General features: G+C 39.0%; 1 protein-coding gene across 10 annotated transcripts in view; it reads left to right on the forward strand.

Moving 5' to 3' along the window:
• The window catches only part of SCML2 (sex comb on midleg like 2 (Drosophila)), a 69,488-nt gene extending 56,412 nt beyond the window's left edge, over positions 1-13,076 (forward strand). For 4 of the 10 annotated variants that reach the window (XM_021409478.1, XM_021409495.1, XM_021409538.1 and 1 more), the window contains 6 exons: positions 2,187-2,369; positions 3,397-3,510; positions 7,982-8,263; positions 8,637-8,717; positions 8,967-9,130; positions 10,642-13,076. In XM_021409478.1, the coding sequence (XP_021265153.1) occupies positions 2,187-2,369; positions 3,397-3,510; positions 7,982-8,263; positions 8,637-8,717; positions 8,967-9,130; positions 10,642-10,767 (950 nt within the window). In that variant the 3' untranslated portion in view covers positions 10,768-13,076. The remainder of the gene's footprint in view (positions 1-2,186; positions 2,370-3,396; positions 3,511-7,981; positions 8,264-8,636; positions 8,718-8,966; positions 9,131-10,641) is intronic. The other 6 variants (XM_021409504.1, XM_021409514.1, XM_021409537.1 and 3 more) reach the window with 6 other exon arrangements.

Here is a 13,317-nt window from a genome sequence, read left to right on the forward strand (position 1 = left end):
TCTCAAGCAGAGAATTAAATCAGTCTCTTGGGTGATTTTCTTCACTATCAGACAGACACATTTGTCTGATAGTTTAGCTCTCAGCCTTTCTCCTGGCTCGAGCTTGCTGTTTGAAACATACCTACCCAATGAAAAGTAAAGAAATGAGAATGACTCTTCATCCCAAGGGCTGGGTTTGCACAAACAAGTTCCATTCCCTGTTTATTTGTCATTAGAGGTTGAGGTTATTGCCCCTCAGAAGTACTCCTTTTTATTTTCAGCCGTAGCATTTATCTTGGAAATAAGAAGCTTATGTTGTCCCCAGTCAGAGCAGAAAGTTGAGCCTGTGGATCTGAATCCCACTCCTTTGCTTGGAGTTCCTATGGTTGTCCTCAGGTTTTTGGAGTACAAGGGAGATGTGTTTGCACGGAATCCTTTTTTTGAGGATTTCTCCCACGGTATGACTTGGGGCAGTCAGATGGCCTCAGATGTTTCTTGCTCTATCCTCCTGACAAGTCTTAAGATAATATTATTCTTTTCAATGCTTCTTTTCAAAATGAGAAGTTAAGATGTGGAGAACAAGTAATTTCCCCAAGGCCATATAAGACTACCTATTGAGGCTATTATGAAGTTATTTAAATATTTACTGCAGCTGACAGTGCTACCTTGCAGTAAATATCAGGAGATCAGGCTGTGCTGGGTCTCACAGCCCATTTGCTCTCCAGAACTGGTTGAGCTCCATGCAGAAATATGTCTCCAGAGACCCCTTCCCCAAACAGGAGGTAGAGAGCCCTGTATCTGAGCCACATGTGAATCATTAGGTTTTCATTTAAACATTGGAGTCCGGAAAAAAACGAATGGACCATGGAAACCTGTGGGTTTTGTCCCATTGTCCCTGTGGTACAAATCCTCTAAAATTCTAGGCACCTGCATTAGGTCACTCCACAATGAAAGCAAACGAGAGGTAGCATGTTATTGTTGATGCTAGCTCGTGTACTTGCATTAGCCCTAATCATAGGCCTACTTAACAGTATAAGTCAGTCACGCTTCTGATTTCCTAAGGAAGCATAAAATATGCTAGAACTGGGGCATTTTCTTTGTTTTTGTGTGTAATATCTGTCTCTTCTGTAACACAATATGGAAATGCTCCTTCTTGCAGACCTGTGAATAAAGGCTTTCTTGTCATTTTTTTTTTTTTCTAAATGCATCTGCTACTAACCAAATGTGATCCTTTAAAGCTCTGCTTACCATTTGGAAACTCAAAAAACAGAAAGCTGCCTGAGAAGACAAATTGATGCATAAACCTGGTGTTCACACTGATTCTTTCCAACCCTAAGCATAATTTACAAGTTTGTTCCTGTTTTGTTGTAGTGTCTTTCTAATTAGAAATAACTGAAGGATTCAGCTAATATAATGGCAATTATTTAGCTACGTACTGGTAGCATTTGCAATAATCAGTCTTTTCAGAATCTTAGCAACTATCACAAAAAGGGAAAAACATCATTAACTAATCATTCTAAATATTTAAGGAGCAAGGAAGGAGATCAACAAGCAAAAGGTGTTGGCCCATGTCCAGTCTCTATGTAATCACTCATTTAAGTCTGTTGTTTTGGTGGTATCTCTGCTACCTAGCTCCTTTAGAATTAAGTTGGAGCTTCACCACTGTAGCGCTGACAGCAGGATGGGTTTGTGTAATGGTAAAATATCAAATGACAAAACGAGTTTCTGTAGCCAGAATTTCGGTGGTAATGGATATCATCACACTACCACCAGTAAGCTCAGTTCAGTTAGAAACTAAAAAAAAAAAAAAAGTATACTTTTTTTTTTTTTTTCTCTCCAGCAAGTGCTGTAATGGATCTTTTCTTGGTTATCTCCTGCAAATAGGTGGTATAGAGGTACTGTTTTATAAGTAAACAACAGAAATTGCCCATAAGATTTTGATGATGAGAGATTTGTTATACTGGTTTGAATGCAGCGTTGTTTTCTTAAAACAAGTTCTCACAGAGCAAATTTAAAGTGGCATGGATCCAGCAGAAGGTACAACCGGTTCTTTGGATATAAATGTGTTAAATACCAGAAAGATTGTTTACTACTCTCATGTCTTGCATGGTTTAAATCAAAGCTGAATGTCTTCTCCTTTACTTGAGGGTGTTTTGCTATACTTCATGATGCTCAGGGGCTGTTTGACATCATCTTCTTATTCACAGCTTCCTTTGATGGGGAGAAGCATGCCATCAATCTTCCTTCTGTAAACAGTGCGTCGTTTGTCCTACGTTTCTTGGAGAAACTCTGCCACAGTCTTCAGTGTGATAATCTTTTCAGTAGCCAGCCTTTCAGCCCTTACATGGGATGTGCACATAGTCCCACGGAGTACGATAGGAACAAACCAGGTACTATTAAACAACTGTTGTTTACAAGTACTGATATTTTTGAGAAGTGTGGTTACTTTATGAAATTTAACATTTTAATCTGCCTTGCTGTAACTTGAATTGACTGAAATGAATGCTCTTCAGTTCTTAGTGGATTTGTTCCAGAGCACAAGTGCTTTGGCAGGTTGGGATAGCTCGTACCACCTGTGCAGAAATCATTTTGTTTGGCTAACTCTTTCTTGCGGTCAACTAGAAAGCATATGTATTGTACCACTGGGTTACTAAAAGAACAGACTCAAAACTTCACATTTCGCCTGTTCAATTTATGTTCAAATCATAAAATAAACTTAGAGAAAGATGCTTGCTACCTTATAAGAATGGGCTTGCTCTGAGAGGTGATTTAGTTCAGCCTATCCTACAACATAAAATAATCTCTTCTTCCCTCTTTGTTCACCTTGCTCAGTGGCAGCTCCAAAATTTTAAGTTCTGCAGTATACAGTCTAGTAGAGAAGGTGGGTTTTGCAGCTGGCTGCTTGTGATATTTTATGTGAGTTTTGCTACTCTGGGAGTATATAGAGTGAGAGGGAAATAACATACTCAAGGTTTCCCATCAAATGGTTTGCAGTGCTTGTATTACGAGTCCCAGTCCAAGAGTTATCAGGAGCCACAGCCGAGAAAACTTTGACATCAATGCAATTTCAGTCTTAATAGGTGCTGCTTTAGAAAATAAAGTATTATGGTTTTGGTATTTTGGTTGGTTGTTGTTGTTGTTGTTTTTTCCAGTGGAGAATAGTATTTGTTTCATTCCATCAGATAAAAGTCATTTGCTTTAATACTTTTCAGAAAAGTAGTCTAAACTTGGAAATTTGAATGATGACTTTATGAACTAAGCTGTTACTTCAGCTTTTAAATGACAGAGTCTGTGTGACGTTAGAAATGGATTTGTTAATTGGTGAATGACTGATGTATGCTTTTGCATTTGTACTTTGGCTTTCCCTACGAGCATTTTTATGCCAGAATAAATAGGTGGTGACTTTCCTCTTCACAGCAAAAGAAGAAATACCTGAAAACAGAACTGCGAAACGATACTCTCAGGACTCTCCACCATATACTGCTCCCCTTTCCCCTAAGCTTCCAAGGAGTGATGCTCATCCATCTGAAGGTGATTACATTGTGTTGGTATCGCATATGAGGATTACGTATGATTTCAGTATTTCTAGTCAAAAGGACTGAGTACGGTGTATGTCTCTGGTTTGTCTATAGCCTTTGCCAGGTCAGAGTGGAAGTATTTATTGATCAGTGGCATGGATTTTGTGCTCATGGACAATCTACTGCAAGTTCAAGAAGTCTTTCCTCTAAATGCGTCAGTCTTTTTTTGTGAAGTCACTCAGGCAGATAGGTGACATTTGAAGCTTCCTGCTTCATATATGGCTATTTAGTAGAAAAAGAATTCCCTTGAAATGGATTAGGAGTTAAATTGGAAGCAGCTCTAGAAACTCTTGGCTTGGGTCAGTCTGTGTAAGAGCAAGGATGTGTTTTGATGATACAGTTTAACTGAGCGTATGGCTAGCTGCCCCTATAAGTCGTGCTGCCCCTGCTCTCCTTGCCTCCTTGACCCTGTAGTGTGTCCCACACCTCCATGATGGCGGGGTGGTGAGCTGACCTGGTGACCCGAAGCACAGAAAACATTTTGGTGAAGCTGGGAGTCATTTGCAATTTACTTCCCTGCATTGACTCATCGTGGACTCAGACAAGCGCAGTGATGGGTTGGATAAAATGCAGCCTTGGCAGGGGTGGGAGCAGAGCAGCCTCTCTGTGCAGCTGACTCCAGGACAAGGAGAGCTTTTGCCTGTGCCATGACTGAGCTGCAGTAGCTCGTGCCAATTTGTAGTCTGCCTCAGATGTGAAGTGAAGCATGTTGGCTTAAACCTCAGAGAGAGACTTAGGAAGGCGTGGTTTTACTCTGCTTTTGCTTATTATCAAGCCATGGTAACTTGTTGATGTGACTCATCCCATCTGATAGATACTTTCTATTGCTGCAGTACATTTCCAAAGGCTTTTGAGATTAGTCATTTGTTTCTCTTTTTCTTTTTTTTTTTTTGAGTTACTGGTGTCATTCTTTGTCTGTTAGCCTCAGTGTGGGCAGAATGATCTCTTTTTCTATGGAGAGTCATAGGCCCACAGTTAAAGCAGAAGAGGATATCAAATTAAAATGTTTAAAATGATAGCTTATTTAAAATGATACTTCTTGCTATTTTATATAATCGCAGTGTATTCACTTCTATGAAGTAACAGCAACAGAAATATAAAAATTGCCAATGCAGAGCTTTATCTATCTTAAATAGATGCTGGTTTAGGTTTACAACATCTGTGCAATTAAGTCAGATATTTCTGGTAGGCAACTTCATGAATAACTGTAAAGCACTTAATTCTACTGAAATGAAGTTGTTAAAATTGGAGATAAACAAATGTCTTTGATCTGCATCTGTTATAAGAAATCTCCCTGTAAGTCAGTGTGCATGTTGTTCTCTGTTGAGCATTTTGATACTGGAATCCTTTTATAGATTAAGTCAATGTATTCCTTCAAATTCATTTTAATATCAGTAGTTCATTGTAAAGTCCAGTTACCTGGATTGCAAAAAAAAAAGGGGGGGGGAAGAACTGTTTTGCAATGGCTTTGGAGGTCTGAGTTTGTACTGTGTGTTTTGAGAGGCAAAGTATTCTCTTGTGTTGTGTTTCCCATTAGAGCAATGTCCTCTGCTGAAAATCTGGAGGTAATTTCATAGCGGTCAGTCATGGGCTGGTTAGCAAGAAAGATCTGCCCCTGAAAAGTTCTGGCTCCATTGAGACGCAGTTGTCTTGAAAGAGTTGTTTTGAAATACCATTTGAACGCTAAATGGAATTATTGTGGGAAAGGGTCTTTCAAACAGCTCATTTTCCTTCTGATTTACTCATAGATATGTTTTGCAGATTTTGCTGTCTCTTCTGTTCCATAACAGTTTCTTCTTAAAGTTTTGAAAGATAAGGGAGGGAGAAACAGCTCTGTCTTCCTTCCCTTGAAAACATAGTGTTCTTTACTACTGCAGCCAGTTACATCATGCAGTTATGTGTGAAGCAAAACAACTAGCTTATTCCCGGAGGAGTTTCAAGAAAACAAAACATCCAATTCCTTCTAAGGCCTTCAGTCTTTAACAGTCTATTGTCATCCTTACATTTGAAACATAAGGCTTTTGACTGGCCTTTTATAGATCTACCCAGGAAAAAAAACTGTTCTCATTCCATCTCACTGCTACTCACACCTGCTCCAAATGTCGAGGTAGGAAAAGTGTCATTTATTGCTCCATTGATTGTAAAGCTGTATTTGTTAGACACCAATTCTGAATCAGCTCTACCTGACCTGTTGACCGTGCCTTCAACAAGACTGCAGTTGGGCTTGGTTTGTAGAGGAGCTAGAAGTGTGGAAAGGAGGTGGATTGGGACAGTATAGCTGCCAGACAGAAACACCTAATTTAAAAGGGGATCACTCTTCGAAGTTTGCCAGTGTTCCCAACTTGCGTATGTGACCTGAGGAGTTACGTTAAGATAAGCTCAAATGCTAGTATCTTGGGAAAGAAAGCAGAGTTTCTCTTTGCCATCCCTATTTCCTGTTGCTTAACTTGGGATCTGTAGCATCAGAAAGAAGCGTGGAATATAACTGGAGTAAATGCAGTTAAATTCTTTTATAATATAGTCAATTTAAAACTCTTTGTGTCTTCAGAGATCATGGAAAGAATTGCATAAAATGATTATTTAAAACATGTATTTGGGATCTCTGCTTGATTACTATAAAAAGATTCCTTTGTAGGACCTTGCATGGAGTTGGCTGATACTTGCTGAAATACTCCAATTGAAACTTCCTGGTGTGGAATATTGCTTTCAGTATTTCATCATACCTTTGAAAACTTAGGAAGTCTCAATCTACAAGTTCAGCTTAATCTTGGGCTCCTTCATAGCGCTTTGCTGTAGCCATTTGAAGTATCACTTCTGCCCTTCAGTCTTGCTCTGAGGCTTCATTTAGTGCTCTCGTTCTCTGCTGATCTAATTTTCTCATTTGTTTCCTTTAATATTATAGAAAGATGGCTTTTGCTTTCATTTTGGCAGGTTGCTGCAGCTACTTCAAGGCGACAAACAAAAGTTCGTTTTCTCCAAAAACCTCAGTAGCCACTGCTTTGCTTCTTTTGATACAGATCAAGCTAGGAAGTTTGTAGTTGTTGCCCTGGGGATTGTGTACTGGAAAGAGAAGGGTTTGCGTACTCAACAGTTTCTTTTTGCCACAACTGTCATGTTTAATAGAAGATGTTACGCTGCATTGCATGTCTTGTTTTACTGAATTCACTAAATAGGGAACTGGTTCTCTGGGTGTCTTAGTTCCACTTTGGGATAATGTTGTCTGAAGATCATAACTGTGAAATACACTTAATGTTCTTCACTGAACTATAGTTTTAAACAGATTTCAGGAGAGAGAACCTAACTGCTAATGGAACAAGTTAAACATGCTTAAAAAACTCTCTGTGGGTAATTTTTTTGTTGTTTGTTTGAGGAAAATGCTCTTCCTTTATTTAATTGCGGTATTTTCCCAAGAAATTATTGGAAGTTGTCATATAAGAAGGGTAATAAAAAGCATATTCTAGGAACTTGGTTCACAGATTGTACCAGTTACCCCAAAGAATATGCTGCTCCACTAGCATATGTTTTATAACTTTGCTAGAGTAATTTTCAAGATGGTAATGCAGGGTTTACACTTCAGTGAACCTGTTAGCGATATTTTCCAGCTCTTAACTCTCTTGCCAAAGCAGCATTTGTTTCATGCAGATTTTTGCATCAGGCTTCCAACTTCTTCCTCAGGCTAGATGTTGGCCTAGTGCAAGTGGAGCTGAGAACATGCAATGATGAGAGAATGGAGTGATGTTCCGATTGATGTTTAACTGCTCATAGATAGATAGAGCACTGTGGTCAGAGTGTATTGTGTTAGTCTGCATGTGAATCTAGGATTTACAGCCTTCTGCAGCTCTGCATGCAATCTCTTCAGTTTTTAGGGATGGCTATTGTCTCTGAACATATGGAGATCAACAGATAATTGTCCTCTTGCTTATGAAGTTAGAGACTCCCTCTACTGTGTAGAACAAATTAAACAATTGCTAGTTAACATGAGAGTTTTTATTTACGTTAAAAAATTCTTGCAGGATAAAACACAATGCACTCTTAAACAGATTCTCAAAAAGTAACCATTAAGAAAGATCATGAAAATGCTTGACTGAGATTGCGTATGTGTTAATATTAACATCAGACAATTAAAAAAACAAACAAACCTTATGTCCATGCCCTGCTCATAATATTTAACAAATACGGCTGAGATGATTTGTGGAAGACTGTCTGAAACTTGACTATTAGACATTTTACTGGAATTTTTTTTAATGTAGTAAAGGACCAGTGATTACTTGAGAATGACTATTCTGCAGTAAGTCTTGTCTCACAGGAGATTCGTTAACAGGCTTGGAGCTTGTTATGATCTTCAAGAGAACACAGCAAGGAATTAAATAACAAAATTACCAAGTCCATCATTTCAAACAGATCGATGCTTTTGTTTTCTGTAGCAGAAACGTTACCTATAGAAGAAAACAGCACTTCCAAAGAGCATCGCTTTTCTGAGGACTCTATGGATTCTGCTCTTAATTCAGTAAATCCTTCAAGCCCTGCCCGTCGAAATTCCACTGAATATCGTACTTCGGGGAGTGCAGCATATTACAGGAATTCCTTTCAGCCAGTGACTGCTACCTCAAATTCAGCTCCAGTCCTGCGCCGGCTGTCATTGAGCTCTGCTGGGAACAGCAGTTACTATGAAGTCAGTAGGAATCGAATACAGAGGAGGATTGAAGGTATGCTATATGCCTAAACTTTCCAAAGTATGTAACAGCTTTTCTGAACATGCAAAGTCCGTGAGTTATGAACAAAGAAGTTCTTTGCCACAGAAAATACGTTACATATGGAGTGAGATGTTGTGCTGTTGCCAAGCACGTCAGGCTTGCTAATGTAAGTTCAAATGCAGAACTTAAGCCTGCTAGAACTAATACCATGGTGCAAGCCAGAGGAGTCTTGCCTGCTGCACTCTCCTCTACTGCTGTCATGGACCCTGCTATAGGCTGGATTGGGCAGTGCTAGTTAAACACAGCTTGCTTCCTGGGCATTTTATCAATTGTTTCTGTGTCGGTGATATACAGAGATAGGGTTTCTTCTCGTTCCTCTGCACAGTTGAACTTGCATTTGCCGCTTTCCCAGATACTGGCATCTTGGGATCCAGGAACCAAACACGAGTCGAACTAATCCCTCTAGGTATGTCATAGTGCTAACTTTCTATGTTGCTGTAATTATCTGCAGTTGTATAAGGCATTTAAGACAAATGGAACAGTTCAGTATTAGGGTTTGATACTTGAAGGAAAATAAAACATCCTTTATTTTAATATATGACAAAGAATGAATAATAAAAGCCTGTAGTTAAGAATGTCGTATGTAAAGCGAAATGTGTTAGCCCTGTACAGACTAGTGATACCTCTTCTTTTCACAATATTCTTACACTGAAAGCTGCAAGTTCCACAACTGGACCAGATCTGAATTCACTTAAAAGGGAACCTTCAAGAATATTGAATAAGGATCCATCCACCTGGTCAATAGAGGAAGTAATGCGTTTTGTGAAAGAAGCTGATCCGCAGGCACTAGCTCCACATGCTGAACTCTTCAGGAGACATGTATGATGCATATCCATTCTGTTCTACTAGATTTCACGTATTGCATTAATCTTCTAGAATACAGCTTTCATGTCTGTCAGTGTATTTGCAATTGAAGGTAGAACAGCCTCTGCTCACTTGTGTAATAAAGGGAGGCTGAAAAATTATTTTTCCGCCTCAAAATCCTCCTGCAGTATGTTTTCTCTGTGTTCCAGCCTCGTTAGATTAAGCTAATACCCATTGCTTTCCAGCTGATACAAGGCAGTGTGATACTGGAACTCTTACATTCTAATGGCCAGCTCCCAAGGCACCCTGTCACTCTGGTACCTCTTCAGAAGCTGGCAATTCTCACCTGCAGTGTGGGGTGCTTGTCTTCTCGAAGGTAGTCTGTTTTGTGGATTGATTATCCCAAAGCAGAGAAGCTATTGTGCCTCATTACATTCGCATTTGGTCATTAATACTAAAATTCAGAGGTTCCGCTGAAATATTTAATTTGTCTTTTTTGACAAAAAATGTGGAGTTCTGTAGGATCTAACTAGGTATTTGTATTTAGGGAGATAAACGTTGATTTCTTTATGTTGTTTTTGGTCTTCCTTTTCACTGTGCTTTTGTATGGCAAGTTGCTGAGCAAAGAGCTGTGTCATTATTTCACTTTATATTTGGCTCTCCAAATATAAAATCTCCCTCCAAAAAGAGGCTGGCTTTCTCTTTAGTAGTGTTTCTCACCCGTTCTGCACCAGCTCTTCCTAACAGTTAAACTATTTCACAGTAAGCTGGACTGGAAGCAAAATTCAAAGTAACTTTTAACAGAACTTCCTGTCCTATGTGTTATTCTTAGTTGTGTAACAAGACTAAATGTCACTTGTTTTGTCAGGTTTATGTTTAAAAAAACTGAGGCAGAGTAATTCTCTTTATGGTGTTTTAGGGAACTAATTGCCTGTCTGCGGTATGTAATGCTACTAAGAGCTTTGGACTGTCACATTTCAGCAGCTTTTCAACCAGGCAGTTGAAATCTGACTAAGTTGTCCTCAGTCTTGATCCTAACAATCTGTCTGCTTTAACCTGGCCGTAGATCTGTCTTATTTCACAGCTTCAGATGGTTTGTAACCCCTTCCTCTGCGTGACTGTTTGCAAGCGCATGCCAGAATCCTCCCACAGCTGCGTTCAAGGTTCAGTGCAAGGCCTCCATGCTTGGATCATTTAATCTCTAACTGCACAGACCTTCCTTTGCAGCTTTTTTTCTCTCCTTGACCCATTCACTTTTTTTCTCAGCTGGTACCTATTTTTGGGGGTTGTTTGGTCAGTTTCTTTTACTTACTGTTTAGTATCTCACAGCCCTTAATCATACCGTAAAAATACTACAATAAATTTACTTTCAGGGGCCGTGGGTAAATATCACATTGCACTAAGTTACTGCCTTATATATGGTAAATGCATTTTTACTACATTCTCAACAAATATAATGTACTTTTCAGGGTTACCATGCAGATTGTTAAAATAGTTGTGTTGTGTTTGTTCTCTTCCTTCTGCAGGAAATTGATGGAAAGGCACTACTGTTACTGAGGAGTGATATGATCATGAAATACATGGGACTGAAGCTGGGGCCTGCCCTAAAGCTGTGCTACCACATTGAAAGACTTAAACAAGGAAAGTACTAGCCAACGGGGGGGACACCGCAGTGTGTGTGTGTGTGTGTGTACCACACTGAGTTCTCAGGTTAACAGTCATCACCTTTATTTAAAAGTATTTTGCTGGTATAAGTTATCTGTATTTTTTGGGAGTTCTTTCAAAATATGAAAAAAGACATCTGGGGGAAAGTAGAGGGAAAAAATGTATTACGTTCTAGCGTTTAGTGAGCTGTTTCAGAAAGCTTGCAAGGAGAGACAGTTGGTACTGGGCAGGTTGGGTAACAGCGCTGAAAGGCGCATTCTCTGTTGCAGACTTCAGCCAACATGTTCATATTCAGAACCAAAACAGCTGAATCCCAAAGGGAAAAACAAAAACAGCATCAGATGTTAATAATTCTTACAGGGATGGCTGTAAACTTTTACGTTGCAAGGAAAATGTAAGATAGAAGATCTCATCTCAGCAGTGAATACCGTGTCTGGTTCTCCAGCAGAGTAATACTCAGCTAGATTATTCTTCATAGATTTCCATAAAGGGAATAGCTGTATGAGGAGTTCAGGGGGGAGGGAGGTGTAGGGAGGGAAGGGTTACGGAGGAGAGGGCTTCAAACAAATCTAAGCTTTTATAAAGTGTGATTATCAGTCCTTTGGTAAGTTACGAGGACAAATGTACGGTATGTTGTCCATTTATGCTGGCAATAATAGTTCTGTTTCACGGAAGGGCATATTGGCTGTATAAACAGCCAGTTCTGGGACAGACAGATTTGACTGGAACAACACATCCGCATTTTAAACATTCCATCTTTTTGCTAAGTTTGGCATGGATACGTGTCCTCATGCTTTTTATGTATACACGTGTATGCGTCGGGGAAATGCACACTATATGTATTTGAAAATGCACATACACACTGTACATATGTATTCAGTTTTTAATGTGTACTTTGCACTGTGCCAGAGAGAACTGTACAATTTCTTGGGTTTTGTTTTCTTTTTTACCAGTTATTTTAGTCATGTACTACTTTCGTTTCCATTAGCACCTGTTTAATTTGTTGTCCATTCCTGGAGTCAGAAGGTGACAAACAATCAAAGGGTGGATTTATTCCTACAGGCAAAATCCCTGTACTATGCAATCCTCATGGTTATTCATCACTTAACTGAGCCGTGTATTCCGGTATATTTCTGGAAATACACGGTTGGTTCTGATGTTTTAGACTTGTATTTCCTTTAAGGAAGTGCCACTGTGTAATGGATAAGCCTGTTTAGGGTAAAATTGGTGCTGTTTATATAAGCTACAACAACCAGCAGTGATAATAAACCAGTTTGTTGTCACTGCCAATTGTAATATACATCAGGGACAAGAAAATATACTTCTGTGTAGGAAACTGAATGTACTGTATGTAATAGTGCAAGTGACGAAAACTATTTGGTAGGGAAGATGTAGTCCTAAAATGGTAGGTTTTATTATATTTCTTATTGCCTTTTTATATGAAACTATATAGTAAAAATGTATTTTTTACAAATTCCTTTTTTGAAACTGCCTTGCTGTACCAATACTCTGATACTCCTCAGGTTTCAGCAGAGATACTGCTGCGAAATAATGTGTTTTGTGGCTCACCAGCGTCCAAGAGCTTTGTTAGTTTAAGTGACTGCAATCCAATTTTAATTTGGGCTTTGAGGATCGTTTTTATTTCTCCGTTGTTAGACATTGGACACAAAATGTTATCTATATTGATTTGTTTTGCATATCTTTTGTGGTGCGTGTGTGCTTAGAGGAATAATACAAGTATGTTCTGTATAGTAAGAAGAGGTCAGAGCATTGATTGGAAAAGCAGAATATTTTCTTTTTGTGTTTGGAAAATACTGACTTGATCATTGATAAAAACCATATGAAAGTTACAGTTATATATTAAGACAAACATCATGCCCCGCATGTTGAGTGTGTTGTTTAAACCTTACTTCTACCATGATTTATTATGCTGAAGTTCAGAGTTCTTTCGTGTAAAAAGAAGTACTGCTCCATACAATTAACTAAACAGTTTTCATTTTTCACATTGCCGTTGGCAGAGGAGAAACAAAGATGTTTAAAATTTTGTTTTGGCCTCTATGGAATGAACTTTTTATACATGGCACTATTATGGGTATAAATATTTGTTCGAGGCTTTGCGTGCACCCGTGCGCGTGGGGGAGGGGGTTACTGTGATGTTACAATACCAGAATTTCACCACGTGCTGGAGTGTGAGATTCAAGCATTCCACGTGTTGTAGCAGAATATATTTTTCATTCTTTATTTTCAGTGGGATGCTCTTCTCCATCGACAAAAATAAAATAGTTTGTTCATCGTTGTCCGTTTTGTTTTGACACCGTGTGTAAGCAGTGCCTGCGTAGGCAGGGGTAGCTCTTATCTGGCACTCGGCAGGTCTGGACAGCTCGTGTAAACATCTGACGTGAGGAAGTTTCACTCAGAAGGATAACATGGTTCCAACATTGTTTATCCGAAGCAATTCATATTTGAACTTTGGTTGGTCTGTGCTTTCAAAATAACGATTTAGGAATATATTCATCTCTTTAGTTTTGAATATAGCA

Source organism: Numida meleagris, chromosome 1, assembly GCF_002078875.1.
Source record: "Numida meleagris isolate 19003 breed g44 Domestic line chromosome 1, NumMel1.0, whole genome shotgun sequence".
In the NCBI taxonomy this organism is placed as follows: Eukaryota; Metazoa; Chordata; class Aves; order Galliformes; family Numididae; genus Numida; species Numida meleagris.